The 19,817-nt window shown below is 33.9% G+C and overlaps 1 protein-coding gene across 1 annotated transcript; it reads right to left on the reverse strand.

The window, feature by feature from the left end:
* Positions 1 to 13: 13 nt before the first annotated feature.
* On the reverse strand, positions 14 to 19,643 carry LOC136821220 (uncharacterized protein DDB_G0284311-like). The gene is made up of 12 exons (XM_067077453.1): positions 19,499 to 19,643; positions 18,982 to 19,021; positions 17,353 to 17,435; positions 7,819 to 7,967; positions 7,566 to 7,605; positions 7,069 to 7,183; positions 6,062 to 6,129; positions 5,398 to 5,454; positions 3,134 to 3,298; positions 2,560 to 2,684; positions 1,882 to 1,961; positions 14 to 204 (listed from the first exon to the last, which is right to left on the reverse strand). Exons 1-12 carry the CDS (start codon positions 19,499 to 19,501, stop codon positions 14 to 16), a joined length of 1,116 nt encoding a protein of 371 aa, XP_066933554.1. The 5' UTR covers positions 19,502 to 19,643.
* Positions 19,644 to 19,817: the final 174 nt, after the last annotated feature.

Raw genomic sequence — 19,817 nt, forward strand, 5'->3', positions numbered from 1 at the left:
CTTGCTATTATACTTACCATGGGGGATGGACGGCCAACTTGGATCGTTCATTTATTCCCATATCTTTGAACATATCATCAGGTATGAGGAGAGTTACTTCAATATCGTCTTTCATACTACAAGAGATAGCTGTGATACCATATGAGCTTTGAACGGATAGAACTTGTGTTTGAAATGTTTCTTCAACGGTTCGGCTTTCATTCTCTTTTTGTAGGTAAAAAGTGAAACAGATTATTTATTGAATTAAGTAAAGTAAGTTTGCGATAGCAGTCGAGAGCAACCCGAAGGTTCCCTTTTCTCTACATGTCTACCCGAAGGTAGGGGAGGGCGCCACTCCTTTCCATGGATTTCTCCACTTACCCTTGATCCGTCTCTTTAGGTGTTGAGCCACATATCTGTAAAGCCCGAAGGGCTAGATCCGCGGCCTTGAAAAGTGAAGCAAGTTTTGGTAGGATTTCCTACCAAAGAAATCACGTGACGACAAGCAATTTCACTGGTTTGAGAGATGCGAAATAGCATTTGCCGCCTACTTTTTTTTATCTCACGCTCCGAAAACTTCGGGCTTTACAGATATCTGTGTGTTGAGCATCAAGCAGAGAGGCACCACGTACCATTTTGGGAATCTTAGGGGTCGAACCCACGACCTTGCGCGCCGTAGCCAGATGCCCTACTTTTATGCTACGGCCGCTACTTTGTTAAAACAAATGCTTGAACCAGCCCTGGAACATTTGGCAGTAAACAGTGTTTAGCTCTTTTGGCTCACCAAAAATTGAAGTCGGCGGCCAAGGGGCAAAAGCAGTCATTTAGCAAAACTATAAAGTTATTTTCGGGGGTATACTAAGCAGATATTCAATGGGTAAAAGTTGGTTATTGAGATTTATTAACCCGAGGTGATGTAATATTCAACGAGGCGAAGCCGAGTTGAATATACATCACCGAGGGTTAATAAATCCAATAACCAACGAAAACCTATGGAATATATGTTTTATTATATACCTAGAGGCAAAAATTAAACATTAATTATGTCAATAGCGGGAACGTTTCACTTAAAACACTACCATAATCGAACGTTCGAATGTTTTTCTTTTTTAATGATTTTCTTAATTACTTTGATTCATAAAATTTGCTTATGAAATTGACAATAGATTTATTTTAATGAGCAACAACAAGAGCAACAAAAAAACTCAAACTTTGAAAGCAAAATTTGAAAAAAAAATTCTACCGTGGTATAATAGCCATGGTATATCAGGAATTATTCAATGGCTGTTTTTGCCTACAGGTATATAATAATGCTAAATATACAACTACGCTGGTTGTACTCTCCAAAAGTTTCAATATGATTTGTCTTGTTTTTTGATAAACCTTAGCTGATCAAGTGTCTGAGTAGGATATTTGTTTCCTTTACAAGTTAAAAGAGTTCCTTATGATTGTAGGAATTCCTCTTTTAATATTCCCAGACACCTTTGATTCTATGTACGCGAGACAAGTTGTTGCAACAAAATGCACAGCGTGGTTTCAGAAATTTCTACCCGCGATATTAGTTTTCATAAAAACGAGGGAGCACTTGGATTGAAGAATGTCGGCGAAAAAGTGACCCCTAGAGGGATAATTTTCGAAAAATTTGCCTATCTTTAGAGATCTTTTAGATTTAATGGTTTTTGTATCCCTGAAGAGCACCGAAAAGGGGAAATCCCAGTCCGTCCAGATAATATTATGACTTTTTTTTATTTTTTGTTTTGTTTTTGTAACCCTTAGAGAGACTTGGGGAAGTAAAAAAGTCTACCCTTTACCACCCACATTCCAGCACAATATTGTGCATAGCTCTCCTCCCCGGGTCATGAGAGCATAACAGTTTATAACAAGTTTCAAAAGAAGCCTTACTGTTATTATGGTGCTTCCAAAAGGTCAAATCCGATTGTTGTCTTCGCTGCAGTACTCTAATTCGTTCAACCAACCCCCCTCTAAAAGGAATTACTCATGGAATTATATTTCACAGGTCTATTGACCTCTACGAAATGATATTTTATAATAATATTTCAGAAATCAATAATTATATTTAGTATTAGATTTCATGGTACTATAGAGATAGGTCATGGTCCTTATTTTCTTATCGGGAATACTAAAAGTTAGTCTGTTCAATTAGAACAAACAACTGGCATGGCGGGAGACGAGGATGCGAGACAGTGGCCTACTAACATCACGCATTGGTTTGTTTCAACCAGGGAGAGAGTAGCTCCATCTAGTGTTTTATATAAGATGCCCCGTGTTTTTTCAACATCCATCAACCACCGATCTCCAGGACACTCAGACAAAGTCCAGAGGAGGGAGGCACTTTGGTAAATGGAGTGTTATGGCTATATGCTATTCTTAAGGGTGCCTTCTTGGAACTTCAACATTCCACTAAGAGTTATAAAAATGGTCTAGTTTCCCCCTCAAGGTTACAATGAAAGGAAAAATTATGATAAGGGTCCTAAATTTTAGGCATTTTTTCCTTACTCTTGAATTTAAATTACCCTAATAACCCTGTTGGTATATAGTAATGACTATCAAAACGTTTACTTTACAGGTCTTTTGTTTTTGATAGGACTCAGTTTTGGAGCAATCATTGATTCATCTTGTGTGTCTCCATCAGGATCGTCATCAATACATTGAGATACTGGGTTGTTTCTTGGTGATTCTGAAGGCTGTCGGTAGTGTAAAAGAATGTCTTCATACCTACAAACTAGCTTTTTATAAGAACAAATTGAGAATTGAACATTAATCTGAATGAGAAACTTTTTAGTCATCTTATTGCATTTTAAAAGTAAAGAAAAAAAGCATTTTGTGATTTCTAAGCTGAGTGAAAAAAATGAGTTTGCTGATTCTTATAACGTATAGAAAACGTATGCAAAGAATTTAACCGAATTCTATTTCTTCTGTAAACCAAAATGGGATGGAAAATCTGTCTTGGGTCCTATTGACTAGCCTGTACCAAACTCTTCTTCGCTGACTGAAAAGATAACGCGACAAGTTTTTTCAAAATATAAAAAACACCTGTGGGCTGGGTGGTACAGGCTACCTATTGACATGATTTATATCCTTTGGATGCGTACATAATAGACAGTACAAATTTTTTTTAAATGTATGAACATACAGAATCAACCGAAAACGCTTGAACCCCTTGACTTGGTGAAGGAGTAGGATCATCAATGATGTCTTGAGTAGACGAGGATGCTATGGCTTGGTTATTCTTATTGATACTGGTGTTGGTATTAGTTGGTTTTGCTTGTTCCAACTGTCGTTGTCGGATGTCTTGATTCTAAGAGAAAATTTCAAAATTTTAAAATATTATTGAGGAATCTCTGAACCAATCTTTTGCTGACCCATTTTAATTTTCATATCAGCTTTCAAATTTCACTAAAGTCTTTTAGGGAATGTAAAATTTTCGTACGCGATCCGATTCGCCTCCATATTGCCGAGAAAAGTACACTCATGGTCGTAATATTCGAGGAAAATAGGAATTCCGTGCTTTAACTTGAAGTATAAAGTTTTGAAATTACACACAATACCTTAGGATCTCAGGATCAAAGAACTAGTAAATGCTCTAGTTGGCTAAGTGAAGCCTAGAAGCAAATAGAAAAATCTAAATATTCAATAAAATAAAGTACACAGGCGTACAAACTTTCGCAAGCAGAAACTTGAAAACGCGAATTTTGGCCTTTTTCGCCAATGTTTTTAAAAATTCTTAACAGAATTTTATGCTCGCGAACCTCGAAATCGTAATAAATATAAAATTTTCGGCATATCATTATCCTTTAATGTTATTTTAAAGTCGAAGAGCAACCGTCTTTAGCGGATTTAAGGAGTATTTTTCACTTTTAAGACAATTTTTATTCGAAAGTTCTCATTTTTATCCAACGATTCACGAAAGTTTATGCTCGCGAAAAACATTTTTTCCTCGAATTCGCGAAATTAAATGTCGTAAAAACCTCGCGAAAGTTTGTACGCCTAAAGTAAATGCTGAAATCGCTACTTTATCCTGAACTTTGGGATTCTAAAAAACTTTTAAAATCTCAAAAAAAATCTCAATATGTTTCGGCCATTGTAGATATTCATGGAAAATGTGTTATCAGCCAAAGCAATTAATGAGCAAAGACAGAGGTCTCATTGCAGTGACAGACTAAAAGGTGTAACGAAACTTTGTATTACAATATTAAATCAACGTCATTGTGCTTCAAATGAAATAAATATTTGACGTCAATTTGAATTCGAAGTTATTTTGAATATTTTTCTGTCGAAAGCAGTCGCAGAAAGTTTTGCAAAAATGTGTATTTTGAGTAAAATGAAAGTCTTTGGTGAAAGTTCGAATGTTTTGAGGAAATCTTTGTTCAAGATTGATTCTGAGACAAAGGTTGAAATCATACACGTGCAAAAGTTTTCACCAATAAACGCAAATCAGTTGTTGATTTGCATTCAAAAATTGAATCCCGAGATGAATTTCATCAAATCGGAAAATCCAAGAATCCTCGTGCAATGGCATTTGCATTGGAGAATTCAAACATCAAGAAGTTGAACACTGGACGTTCTCGAATCAATTTGAAGTTGTACCATCGTGTTCTGAAAGCTTCATACAAGAACGCCGTTCTCAAATCTCAACCTTTTACTGAGGCTCGTGCTGCTATCAAAGTGAAACGCCAAAACATGAACGATTTAAATAAAGATAAAATCTATAGTGTTGATAATAGTGAAGCAACGGTCTTCAAAAGAGTAGATGACAAAGCCTTTAATGATTTGGCTGACCAGCTCATCAAATTGAAAATCTCAACAGACGTTTATTCAGTAGGAAAGAGCTACACCAACACGTTCTTCACACTAACCGACATTGTCACTAAAACCCTGAACGGTGTTGAATCAAACAGCTCAAAAGGAATGAAGAGAAAATCTTTGTTAAATGTTGAGTATGGCGATAGTGATGATGAAAATGAAGACTTTGAACAAGCCATCAAACGTCAACGCGTCTAAACATCAAATAATTTCATTTTGAAAATATAAAATCATCAAACCCAAAATGCTCTCTATAACTTCCTTTTGTACAATTTGTTCCAGCCATCAAGAATACAGTACGCAGGCTTTAGCCGTCCTCGTATCGGTTATAACCAATGCACTACTCGAAATTGAAGCTGTATTATTTTCGATCAATTTTACGTGTCCAATTAAAAATGAAATACATGCTTTTTTATAAGAACATCCAAAATATTTGGAGTTGCAAGCCTAAAATGTTCTAAACGTGTTCTTATTTTCACCATTTTGTTAGCATTTTTATCCATTTTCCTAAGACATTGAGTGTTTTAGAGACCACAAAACCATGTTCTTATAAAGACTAGTTTGTTCGTTAAAAAAACGTGTAGAGAAAATTACCTTCTTTTCATTAGTTTGTTCACAGTCTGAAGATTCGTCCTCTCTGATTGTCGCTTTCTATAATCATAATGGAAACGGAATCGACTATTTCTGTAAAAAGGCGTGTCCGCTCATGTCGTCCAACTCATTCACATTACAAGAACAACGGAGTGTCTTCCACAGATTTCTGTAAAGCTCAAGGGGCTAGATGACATGCTTTGAGCTTTCATGCAAAAACAGGTGGATATGACAAAAAATTATTGTTGCTATTGTTTTCGAAAAGTCGCAAAGCTTCTTGTTGGTCGAGCGCTGAGATTCTATTGTAATGTCTCGGTGGAATTTCCTACCGAAATACGGAAAACTTTTCAACGAAAGCACGCCTACTAGCCCGAAGGAATCTGTGATGTTTTCTAGCCCTTAAGTGTCAAGGTTTGACCTATTTTTTCCCGGGCTATTTTTTAAGGTTTGTATTATCATATAACATCCGTATTACACGGATTATAAACGACTCCCAGTCTATGGAAAGTCTCGGATGTGAAATGACAAGCAACCGAACTGAATTACGTACTTCAGCTGAGCTCTCACATTTTCTGTTGATTTGAGAAAGCTGGACAATGATGAGTATAAATAAATGTTCGGGAAAATTGAAAACTACAATTCCTTTCACGAAAGTGAAAAAGCATACTCTTGATCTTTGAGAATCATGTTGTGTTTCTTCAAAAGTTTCATCGATTTCAACTTCTGAAAAAGCATCTGAAAATAAGCAAACCAAGATATTTTACATTTCAAGATCCATGAGGAAACTCGGTGATAATATACCCCTTGGTAAGTGGTAGGTTGTGGGTATAATCTATACCTACCGATAAATTTCACTGAATTGTGTCCGATTTCGGAGTTAGCTGAGTACAAACATCTAACTAATAATGTATAAATAAAAAATAAAATGCTTGTTCATAGCTGCTGTAAAATGTGAGAAAACGAAAGTGATCTATATCACGAGAAAGAAAAAATTATCAGTTTTTATTTCGAAAATGATGAGTAGGACATTTCAGATAGCCTATATTTGGCATTAAAAAGATTGGTGACAAAGGAACTTAAAATATTCTGAATATCATAAGGAACAAGAAAAACGGCAAAAAAGTTATTAAAAAGATACTTCCCGGCTCGTGTACCAGTCTATAATAGGAAAGACCTATTTTTGGAATTTTCATGGGCCAAAGTTAGGTTGGCTAGGTATATTTTGCTTATGTTTAGAATAATAACTCTTTGAAATAAAAAACTTGATAAGACCCATACATACTGTATTTTTACTGTAACAGTTTTAGAACTCCTTTCTTGAAACACTTTAGGCTTCGCGCATTCCCAGAATTAATTTTTATATAATAGGGGATGCGTATCGTGCATAGAATTCCCGTCCGAGAGTAACCCCAATTTTGGGGTAACCTGTTTCAATTTTCTTAAAAAACTTCAGAAATCCAATGATAGTATTTTAACATCTTAACCATTCACATTTTAATTTTAATTTAATGAGATTTATAGATCTCTCACATAAAACAGTATTAATCAAGCTTATCAAGTTTCTAAAACTCTGGGACGAGAATTTTATACACGACGCAGCCCATATATCAAAACATATCAGAGAAGATGCGCGCAGCCTAGAAGCACTTTAAAAAGAGTGCATTTGAAACAAACCTTCTTCCTCGACAGCAGTGTCGCATCCATCAACATCGTCATCGTTGCTGATGTCGTCATGATCGCTTGTCGTGGTCGTAAGTTGACGAAATTGACTTATACTTTCATTGAATGCCTGAATGGAGGAAATATTTACTCTCTCTCTAATTCGATCTTCAAGGGATCAAAGATTCTCCTTGAATTAGAGAAAGATTCGAATAACAGAATGTAATTTAACCCACTTTTAAGCTGTGGGGACCAATGTTTTAGTTCAAATTACAGAAAGATTCGAATGATAGATGTTCGAACTAGAGAGAGTTGACGACTGTAGTTCGAACGTGCGAAAGTTTCAGTTGGTGACACAAAAAGTATTTATTATTTTCTCAAACATTCCAGAACAAGTGTACCAACTTCAAAACAAATCTGACGTCTCTAGACTGCCAAAATTCTTTGCCTCGTTTTGGTGTTTCAATTCTCAACCAAATAACTTTACAAAATGTTGCATCTTTCATACTTACCTTCCTATTGGTTTGTCTGCCTTTGACGGCGTTGCTTGTCCTAAGAAACAACAGGAAAATGAACGACTGAATCTAATTGTTAAAGAACTGTACTACCTTAAAGGAAGAATCTTTGCGGGAACTTAATTTGGCGGATGGCGAAAATGTTTTTTGAGAGGGTAGTTTAGAGGGGATAGAAACCAAATACATTAACTAGAGTCTTTCAGTTTCCATTATTACGTTAGATTTAAATACTACAACAATACAACAATACCTTTGATTGAGAGAATTTTTAGAATCATAAGATCTTCTGCCTCCAACACGGCTGTAAGACTTCACAGCATTACCAAAGCCCCCATCATCATTATCAGAATCAGAAGAAGAAGAGGATGAAAAGTGACCAATGTCAATCGTTTCATTGTTCTGTGAAAAGAAAAGAGTGGGTTTTGTTTGTGAAAAGTAAAGTCAAGATTAGAGTATTATGAGAAGCTTGCTGAGCTGCTTTGTCAAGTTTTTACTCAGTTAATACTACTGCTACTGTAGCCATGGGTTAGAGTAAAATGATCTGGATTAAAGATGCTGAAACGGGAACAAATCCAGGGGTACTTAGACAAAATAAGAAACGGGAAGTGTCGCTGTACAAGGTGTCTTTTTCACCGCCACTAGTCATCCCGCAACTAGGGAAGGAGTTTCTAAACATCGACCAGAAATGGCGAACACGACCGGCGACCAACCATTTCGACGCTCTTGGAGCTTGATTATGTTGTCACTTTCTATCCTTTTGTATTATCAGCATCAAAATAATTAGAGGGAAATTGGTTTGAGAAGCTTTGTATTTCATCATCAGATTGTTATTTCTGTCGAAATTAATCATTTTGTCAGCATAAATTAAAGACAATAGAATATTGATTAGATTCATATTTCTAAAACTGACCTTCCCAATTTCTTCCTACTGACAAGTTCTATCTATTCATACTAAAGACATCTCACTCAGCATAATTAAAATATTCAGTTCAACAAAGCTTACAGACACTTTTAATGGCCCTGTCAATATTTTTGTCAAATAGTGTCACTTTGTCAAGAAAATGACTTGTTACTTCAGAGGTCACTTTTTAGTATTCTGAGGACTTGATTTAAACATTCTCTACGGTGGAAAGAGCAGATAAACTCGATAACCCAAATTTATCTGGTCGCCGGTTATGGTCGCCGGTTATCGTCGCCGGTCGTGATCGTCATTTCTGGTCGATGTTTAGAACTCCCCTAGATGGGAGCAACTGTGAAAATTATAAATTGAAATAGTAAACAGTCTGGATTTTGATAATGAAATTGATAATTGTTGTTGAGATGAGAAAATGAAATATTTAATCAGACTTTCGATATATGAAAGGATATTATACACGTCGAAAAGTATGCGATTCTTCGTATTTCAAAAGAAAACTATAATTTATTCTTTCAGAGCAAGGGACGGTTTCGGCTATCAAAACGATATCAGATTAACCTTTTTTATTTGGCAGACAGGTTTTATTTTAAATCAGACAGGGAAATCATAAATAAAGGTTCTGGCTATCACCAAGATTTGTAAATACAATGAGGGTCGAAAAATATTGGGAATTTTGGTTAATTCCTCGTTTTTAGCAATTTAAAGTTAGGGCAAAAAAGTCGCTTTTGGGCAAATTCATAAATTTATTCGAATATTTCAATTCGGGAGGGGTTTATAGACTTCCAGGCTATATTCTTAAGTCTTAAGTCTAGCGTTAAAACTCAGAGTTAAAACTCTACCCGTCCAACCTAATTTGGAGCGCTTCCAAATCGTTTGTGGTTGTAAGATTTCGTTGGAATTTCCTTTTTTTTTTCAAATATCATGACTTTGATTTTAGTTAAAGTACCCGACTTTAATCACATTAATTTTCGGGCAATTTATAAATGTTCTATTTTCGCGCATTCGCTACACTCGAAGTAGTAATCACTATAAATGTGCAGGAATTATCACCTACCAAAAACACTTAAAAATATCTCAGAATAAAAGATGCGCGAAAATTAAAGGTTGCGTAAATATCCCATTTTCACAAGGTGCGCATAACTGCTCGAACTTGCTCGAAAAGTTTAGAGGCGCGAAAATAAAGGCGTGCGGAAATAAATCAGATTGCACTCTTTTTTTATAAGCATACGGGAAAATCGGGTCGAGGCTCAGTTGGTTTAGCAAATTCCATTTTCAGCCTTAATTTATACTTATTTATATGCTTAGACTTCGTTTTTTCATCTTCTTTGGGTTCGTGGACATTTCGGATTTTTAAGTCGGAGCATTGATTGGGTTCAAAAAATTAGTTTTTTTTGTAATTAGGCAAAAATCTTTGGTCTAAGAAAGCTAAAACAGCTTTAAAGGTTACCCCGTAAAAGGTCAGCGTTTTAGGAAAGCTGCACAATTTTTTTTTGTATTTCAGCTTGGAGGTATGCTTAGCTTAGCACTATGCTTATTCTTTACCGAGTTTGAGCCTAAGTAATGCTTATAAACGTTATGCTTACAAAAAACAAGTGATACTTTTATGGACCTACCTGGTTATGCATTTAACACATATATAATTGATATCTACATAAGGGGGGCGTACGGGGTTTGCGATTTCCGAAATACCGAATAATTTTGCTAAAATTTCCGAAATTCCGTAAAGAAATACTTGCAATTTTTTGGGGTATTTTTCCTCGTTTTGACTATTTTGTCATCAAATTTGATTTTTCATGTATGAGTTCCGAAAAAGGGGGATGAAAACTTTATAATACCGAAATTCTGAAGCAAAAATTCATGGATTTCCGATACCGAAACAATTTCAGCATTCCGAAATACCGAAGAGATTTTGCCCGATTTCCGAAATTCCGAAGAAAAAAGATTTCCGCAATACCGAAATACCGTACGCCCCCACCATAAGCGTGACCATTAAACAATCATTCAGAACACAAATAGTGACGATCTATTAAAATTAGTCGTTTGTTTCTTATAAAAAAACACGTTTAGAAACCAAAATTTCATACTCTTGAAATATTCTTTCATATTCAAGACTTCGAGAGCAAAAAAATATCTCATCAAAAAATTCAGTAATTTTAAGAACATTGATGTATGCTTATTAATAGTGATTCTTATAGATAAGATTCTGTTCAAAAAAGAATGGCACATTGGAAAAATGCAATTTTTGTTGATTTTGGATAATGTCTTGTAACTTCTTAGCAAATGTTTCATGAGAGAGGCGAAAATACAGGATTGTGGATTAGGACTATAGAAATTCACTGGAATTTTTTTTTATCAAAATGTGTAGTTTTGAGGCTAATGTTACCCTTTTTCTATCTTTTTTTGAAATAGCCTCAATTAAGCACATATTGAATATCCACATTTGAAACTGGTTCAAAGTTGAAGATCACAGATTGAATTTTTCTAAGATATACTTATGTGAACGAATTTCAAGTGATAAATGTGAAAAATTGTGGCTCGAACTCGTATTGATATTTTTTCAATAATTAAAAAAACAGTATAGCAAATGAATACTAGTGATGAAAATAATGAATCTGGTGTTCTTGAAAAATTAGTAAAAAATAGAACATATTTGAAGTATTTACTTACTAATTTGTGAAATCATGCGGCTAATATTCCCACTTTTTTGAAAAAAGGCCCTTATTTTAAATGGTAGCCACACCCATTCACAAAAGAATGCCAAAGACCTGGATTGTTTGAGAATATAGCTTGAAGATCAAATTTTCACTTTCTGAATTCAAAAGTATCAACTAATAGTTGCCCTGTGATTCTACGTGGCTAAAAAGACTTACTAAAATTTCCGGATTGTTAAAAAGGCTACCCACATTTTATCACATCGTGAGTGAAAAAAATAACCTTGTCTAAATTTTCGAAAATTTCATTGGCTTTCTTTTGATGCCTTGCATGCCTTTCTTCAAAATTAATATGTGACTAATTGTGGCAATAAAACATGACAGGGAAAATCTATGAATTAGGCTTAAAATGAAGAAAAACTACTAGTTACTAAGTATGCAAATAGCCACACATTTTAACACAAAATCATACAGGAAGTGTTACAAAAAGTATTTCGATGGAATTAGCCACATATTTAGCACAATATCCCAAAATTTCATAACTACAGCTTTTTTACATGGTGAATAAAGTCAGTACGTAAAATGCCTGTTGAAACGTTTTTCCTCAAGTCAAACATCACAATGCAAGGAGTATTTAGCCACTTAAATTCACGTTTCTGATGCTGTATCCTTAGAAAATGAAAACAAAACCATTCAATAAGTATCATCTCAAGCAAAAAACTTTCAAATTCCACGATTAGACTTTTTTATTCAATACTTTTGTCTCTGGGTGCATTTTAAGTCTATTAACCACATTATTTCACTTTCAGGGATCAATAGCCCACATTTTTTCACATAATCTCAAAATTTTATTATTCAATGTAACCTGTGCAAAATTTGGGTGACTGATCTTTTAAATTGAAGTTGCTACACCTTTTTGAAATTAGTTGGTAGAATTAGCCACTCAAAAAATAAGCCACAATCTTCCACACACTTTAAAGGCTAATTACTAGCCACTGAAGATCACTAGAAATTTTGTTTCAAATGCAAAAGAAATTTTAGTCATTTTGGGACATGGGAATTAATTTTTTTAACTGTAGCCACAAAATATAACATTTTATAGGCTTTTTAAAATCATCACTAAAAAAGTTGAATTATGTCATTCTTTTTTGAACACGATCATAAATATGCGTTTTTTGAACTGAAAAATTATTTTTATACAAAAATCTGCTTGAGCCATCTTTTACCTACTTTCATGCAAAAAGTTAGAAAATAACAAGTCCAAAAAACCCTTTTTTTAGCCGTTTTTTAGCTGAAATTTACCCCAAAATTTTTTTCCCAAAAATCGAGCTCAGTCACATTCGAGGATTTATTGTTAAGCATCTTTGTGCAAAAGATCATAAAGAATAAAAGAGCCAATCTCGAGAAAAGCTAATACCTAAGTAATTGATAGTGTGCTTATAAAAAAATATCGAATTTGGCCAGTTTTTCTATAAAAACAAGCCAAACAACCGAAATTTCATGTCTAAATACATATATTCTTTAAAAGTAAGCCCTCATGAGCAAAAAAAACATATATCTCATAAAAAAAATTGAGTAATTTGACTAAGAACATTGATGTATGCTTATTAATAGTGATTCTTATAGATAAACCTGCGTTTTTTGAGGCAACTAATTTTTTTTGCAAAAATCTGCTTGAACCGTATTTTACCTATGATGGTACCTTACTTTCCTGCAAAAATCAGAAAAAATTTATGATCCAATTTTTCACAAAGTCCAAAAAAGACATTTTTAGCCGTTTTTTGGCCCTAATTTGCCCAAAATACCTAAATAATTGATAAAGTGCTTATAAAAAAATATCGAATTTGGCCAGTTTTTCTATAAAAACACGCCAAGCAACCAAAATTTCATGTCGAAACACACATATTATTCTTTAAAAGTAAGCCCTCCTGAGTAAAAATCTCATAAAAAATTGAGTAATTTGACTAAGAACATTGATGTATGCTTATTAATGGTGATTCTTATAGATAAACATGCGTTTTTTGAGCCAACAAAATTTTTTTGCAAGAATTCGCTTAAGCCATCTTTTACCTACGATGGTACCCTACTTTCATACAAAAAATCAGAAAAAATTAACGACCTAATTTTTCACAAAGTCCAAAAAACCCGTTTTTTAGCCGTTTTTTGGCCCCAATTTGCCCAAAATAATTTTTTTTTGAAAATCGAGCTCCGTCACATTCGAGGGTTTATATTTATGCATCTTTGTGCAAAAAATCAGAAAAAACTAATGAGCCAATCATGAGGAAAGCTAATAACGAACGAACAGACGAACGAACGAACGGACAAAGGTTAATTTATAGGACCTCCACCGGGGTAGGTCCAAAAAATGTAATATAGGCAGAAAACCGTTACATAACTGTGGAAAGCATCAGGCTTTCCCTCATCCTTAATCTTTGCTCCAATATCTGTTAAACTCTTATTCTGGGAGTAAGTCGAAGGAATAAAAGTACTACATAGGTGAATTTCAAATCAATACTGTAGTATTCTTTTACGAGTATGCCTTGTAAGAAGCAAGGAGTTACTACTTTGACACACAGGCAGGTAATTTATTCACAATTTTGATGAAACTATTACACAAACTATTTTGATCCATTTAGGAGCTTTAAGCTTTGTTGCTCTAATGAATGAGCCAAAGAACGAAATAAAAATCGATAATAAATTGCTTTTGATTATTATGGATTATATTATTATGGTGTGATTTCTCATAAATAAACGAACATTTTGATTGAATAGCTCGACTTCGAGATAGACAGCCTGATTTTAGCAAATTTTTCATTAGTAATTTTCTTTAGTTGAACGGGATTTTTTTTCTGTCAGCTCTTTGCAATAAAACACTTTTTAAAATTATTATTCTTGAAAAAAACAACGTTAAATCTTACACATTGGTGACGTGGTTTGTCTGGTTATTATTACACGAGACTTGTTTTTGACTTACGTTTTGGGGAAATTTTGACTTCGTTCTATACGTTTTTTTATAAGAACATATATAAGAACATAAGGCGTGATGGCCAGAATACTAAGAACAAGTTAAGAACATTTTGATAAGGCTTAATATGGACTCCAAAACACTGAATTTCTTATAGGAAACTACACAAATATACTAGCAAAATGGTGAAGCTAAGAATATTTTCGTGTATCGAACTCTAAAGGTCATAAAGTACTGGACTGACATTATGCCACTAACACTCTTCAATATTAATATTTTTCATTGTAATTTCTGTACGTATGTTTTCCTTTCGAAGTGTTTTGTTAAGTTGCCAGTTTGTGGTTTTGCTTCCCTACCAAGCATGACTTTCTAAAAACAAATCTGAGTTTGATAGAAGTGTAAAGCAATAAATAGTTCACGATAAAGTAGAAACTTGACAACTGAAATAATTACATTACATACAGGGATTGATATATATCTATTCATCTTTTTTTAAATAGAAATTTGACAAAAACAACACTTGCGACAACGATTCAAAACCATAAAGCAAGGGAAGTCATTACTCCCGTTTTTAGAACCTTAAAGTGATGTAAATTAAAGCTATCAAACGTGGACAATACTCTTAATAATCAATAATGATATGTTTCACAAAAGAAACTCTAATGGCGTTTTACGAGATTGAATCCAAAAACCTTCACAACACTACAACTTGGGAAGCCAAATTCAAAGTTACCACGGATCAATACCAACCATATACCACGACAGTAGATACAGTGCTTTTCGTATTCCTAACTTTGACCAATTCAATTATGGTTGCTGGCATGTTAAAGACGAATAAAAAATTTTCTATTCATAAAAAGCTTTTCTTCGGAACAGCTATATGTGGTCTGGCGAATGGATTATTTTGCTTATATTATAATGTGAGCTACTTACTACCCAACGTTTGTTTACAACAGTCTATAGCAGATACGCTATGGAACTTTATAACTTTTTTGGATTTTGCCAACCTATTCTCAATTGGGATATTACGTTTCCGATCAATTAAACATCCATTGAAGAAAATAGCAAATAATACAGTCTATTGGATATGGTTTTTGCAGATTGTATTTTCAGTTGCAATGACTAAATTTGGATATCTTGTGAGTTTTTCATTTGGTAAAACAAAAACTAGCTTAAAGGCATACTTGTTAAGTTATGCAGCTATTTTAATACTATGCACAATCATTTGTCTAATATGGAATCTAATTCTCTGGCAGACGCTTCGAAAACCATCAAGGCTAAGCATGGATGTCAATATTTACCAGAAACATAAGAAGGCTTCTAATAGATTGATAATCTTCAATATTGTTTATATTATATGTGGAGCACCTTTCTCCGTTATGCTCTTGGTAGTGGTATCAAAACTGACTCAAATTGATGCTGATGCTGACAATTGGATAGAGCAATCAATATCTTTAGTAAAATATTTCAAAATGTTGATACTGTCTTATGAAATTCATGTCGTTTATAGTGGATTGAATGCAGTCATATACGTTTGGTTGGATCGAAAAATTAAGCTTTGGTTGATTAGTTACTATAGACATTTGAGAGGTGGTCAAAGATCACATAGCATAAATAATCCAGCTTTTCAACATAATTGTAATTCAAGCAGTGAATGTTAGTTCTGGTAAACGTAAATACATGTAACTGAATCGGTGATGAAAATAACATTTTTTGTATCAGCAGGTTTAACATTAAAAAAAACTTCCGCAAAGAATTATGCTTCTAAAAACACTAACATGTGCGCTTTTTTCACACCATATCAATCATTGATCAAAACAACGTTGGGATCTAGGCTACCACTACTTATCAAATTTGAATATTTACCGGGTGGCCCAAAAAAAACTTAACATGATTTCAAATTCTAATATTTTGACGTCCTTCCTTTCAAACTTCTTACGATTTCAGACAGATAAACTTTAAAGCATTTTGCTTTATTTGTGAAAATTTCAGACAGATATCTCAACTAGATATGGTTTTATGCACAAAAGACTATGAAAGGTAATTTAAAAAACCCGCAGAAAATTGGGATTTTACAATTCTATCATGTTCGCTTTGCTCTCTACGCTCTATGTCTTTTCCCTTCTTGTTCTTTATCGAAAAGAAGATGTTGCAGTGTTGGAAGCCCTTGCAATGTAAAATTGACGTTAACACTGGTTGATTTTCATTTCAAAAATCATTCCAATTCTGCATCAAGGAGAAAAGACAGTGAAGTAAAAAATGGTTCTGACAGAAAAGCAAAAAGCCGTCATTGAGAACGATTTCATCGAGAAAGGTTGGAATGTATATCACTAGACTATTATACAGCCATTTCAAACTTTTTTGTTGCATAAAAAATCATCTCAGTACAGGGCTTCAAGAGTCAAGTTGCTTAGTTCGTTAGCACCAGAAAGAGCTACTATTAAAAGGGCTGAACTAGAATTTTTCTGATCTTATTTTTGTCAGTCACCTATCATGATGAGTGACGTCATTAAAAATCTTTGTCATTAACGTTACCTTGTATGATGAAGCAGGAGAAGCCCCTCCAAGTGCTAAACCGCCCATAAAAGCCTAGTTTCAATAGGTTACTCCTAGGTGCCTAATAAAGGAGGGGGTTGGAAAAACAAACAAACGGGGGGGGGGCCAATTGCCATTGGTAAAAATACTTCAGTATGACGCTACTGTCGTATGATTGCTATGTTGTTTAAAGTGAACCAAATACAATCATACGTTTGGTTTGATCGAAAAATTAGGAATTGGCTGTTTAGTTACTGTAGGCTGCTGAGAGGCACTCGAGAAGAGCGTCAGGGACAAAATTATCCTGACTGACCATTTTAGGGCAGCAGGTAGCTTCCATTAGGAGCAAAAATCATGTATTTGATCTTAACAATATTGGTCCCTTCAGTTAAAAATACCTTATAAACCTTACTCCAAAACTCAAAATTTCCTAAACTCGAACAGATTTGTGTTACCTTCGCAGGTTCGAGTTATGTAGACTCCACTGTAGTAATTTTTACATCATTTCTAACAAGATTTGTAAAGATGCATTTACATCTGTTTTGAATACAAATAGACAAAAATCCGTTCAGAGCTTCTTTATTCAACAGAAATTGAGTAGATTTACAAAATGGCCCTAATGCCCAAAAAGACCGCTTGATTTCTACACGGGGAATCCAAAAACCAAAGGGGTTGCAACAAAAGCAGCGCTCAAAAAATAAAATCAATTGAACTCACATTTGTTTGGAAATCAGCAAATTGATTGAACGCTGTATTGTTGTTCTTCTTTTGCTTACCAACAATGCGGTTGGATGAAAATCCTGGTAATAACAGAGAACATCAACATTAACTTTAACTTCTACCCTTATGGTGATTAGTGCCCTTATGGTGACTTGATATCCCCGCACTTAAGGATTTTGGTTTGATTATTTTGGAAAAAGATTATACTATTTGGCTCTTTTACAGTGTTTTCCATTAAATTTTGCCTAAGTTTACTTATTTTAAGGAGGAATACTTTCTCTTCTTTGAAAAAAATAATATTTATAGCCAAAAGCTGCCAAAAGTAAAATTATCAGTCACAAGTTTTGTTGAAAGTTTTGATTAAATAAATATATTCTTCCATATATCTTCAGTAAAAGATCAAATAAAAAGCAGCTTATGGTATTTAATCTTTTACTGAAAGTTTTGACCTTTTAAAAGCGATTCTTGACAAAAATCATAATTCTTACATCTTTATTAGGGTAGATCGTCAAATGGCAAAGTCAAAAAATTCAAAGTGTAGTATTTTTTTGTGAAAATTTAATCTATTGTAAGACATTTTGCGCAATTTTTAACCTCCTAGGTCAAAAATCCAGCATTCCCCAGGGGGTCTTTGATTTGCACTATTGCGAAAAATGAGTAAAAATGGCATTTTTTGCCCATTTTAAGACTATAGAAGGCCAGGAAAGGGTCAAAATGGTTTCTAAATGGTGTCTTGTACTAATATTCAACACAAAAAGACAAAATAACCCCAGCGAAATCGCCCAATGTTTCAATTTCAGGCTAAAAATTTTCTCCGATTCTGGGTAACAAAATGCATGAAAGCAGCATTTTTGAGGACCCACAACTTTTAAACTATTTAAGGTACACACTTGAAATTTTCAGCAATGAAACACTTCAGAGAAAGCTCCAGGAAAAATCAATCTTGAGTTTTCAAAAACTTCCTATAAATCCATAATGGCGCCCTAGAAATTGAGTTTTCATGCTAAATGCCAATATTTCAAGCTAAAACTTGGTTTTCTTGGGCTAAAATCTCAAAAATGACTTCAAATGATGTCCTGAAATCTTTGGATCTTGGAAGTATTCTGAAAATACTCTGGGAGAATCAAAATGGTTTGGGTCAGAAATTTGCCCAAGTCTGCCATTATAGTATTGCATTTCCCACTAAAATGCAATATTTAGAGTTAAAGTCAAATTTTCTCAGGCTAAAATCTCAAAAATGATTTCAAATGGTGTCCTGAAATTTTTTGGTGTTGAAAGTATTCTGAAAATACTCTAGGAGAATTTAAATGGTTTGGGTCAGAAATTTGCCCTAGTCTGTCATTATGGCAGTGCATTTCCCACTAAAATGCAATATTTAGAGTTAAAGTCAAATTTTCTCAGGCTAAAATCTCAAAAATGACGGACCTGGGGAATGCTGGATTTATGACCTATGAGGTTAAAAATTGCGCAAAATGTCTTACAATAGATTAAATTTTCACAAAAAAATATTACACATTGAATTTTTTGACATCATGCTAAAAATGGTAGTTGACGATCTACCCTATCTTTATATACAAAACAAGTTTAAAGTATGAAACATAAAAATCGAATCATTATAATCCTTACCTGTTCCATACTTCCTCTTTTGTTTTCTACTATGTCGATCCTAAAGTGAAGAAATGGAGCAAAGGTTAGGCCCGTAGCAACCGGGGGGGGGGGCAGGGGCAGGGGCATTCTCCCCCTCCCTACCTTTGAAAAATCTTGAATTAATAGCTTCAGTTTGACCAAAACCCTTTAATTAAATACGTTTTCCAGCAATCTAGACACCTTAAATTGCAATTTTCTTCACCTCGGGCCAAACCATGACTGCCCCTCGGTTTATATTTCTCACTTTGCCCCCTCAAAATGAAAATGCTTCCTACGGAACTGTTATAAACCACTACCTTGCATCCTATTTGAGAGTCTTATTTAAAACAGTTTCAATTATTATAAGATGCAGAATCTTTAAATGACTCAACCAACTGATGTGATTGAGGTTAAATTTTTTGTAAATTTTACTATGCAGTCAGGTACAGTATAGATTTCCAGGAAATATACTTTGAGATAAAAAATTCTATTATTCTATCCATGTATGTAATTTTACCATTGTTTGAAGATATTCCAATGTTAAGTATATGAATCCATTATTTTCATCTCCAGAGATCTTTTCTTCGTTGGCTGTTTATTTAATTTATTATTTTTTAAGATATCTTTTTGTAGGAAATTTTTCATCATATTATTACAAATTATTTTTTGACTAAAAAAGAAACTATTGTTATCTATAACAGAACGATAAATAAACAAAAATTGTTGAAAAATCTTTCATACCAGCAGATACCAGTAAAAATAAATAAACGTATTTCTATAAGAACATCTACAATTTTTGTAGCCTTCGAATGTTTTAACTTTTTGAGTTTTAAGCC

This window comes from Clytia hemisphaerica, unplaced genomic scaffold (assembly GCF_902728285.1).
Source record: "Clytia hemisphaerica strain Z4C2 unplaced genomic scaffold, Clytia hemisphaerica genome assembly, whole genome shotgun sequence".
NCBI classification, from domain to species: domain Eukaryota; kingdom Metazoa; phylum Cnidaria; class Hydrozoa; order Leptothecata; family Clytiidae; genus Clytia; species Clytia hemisphaerica.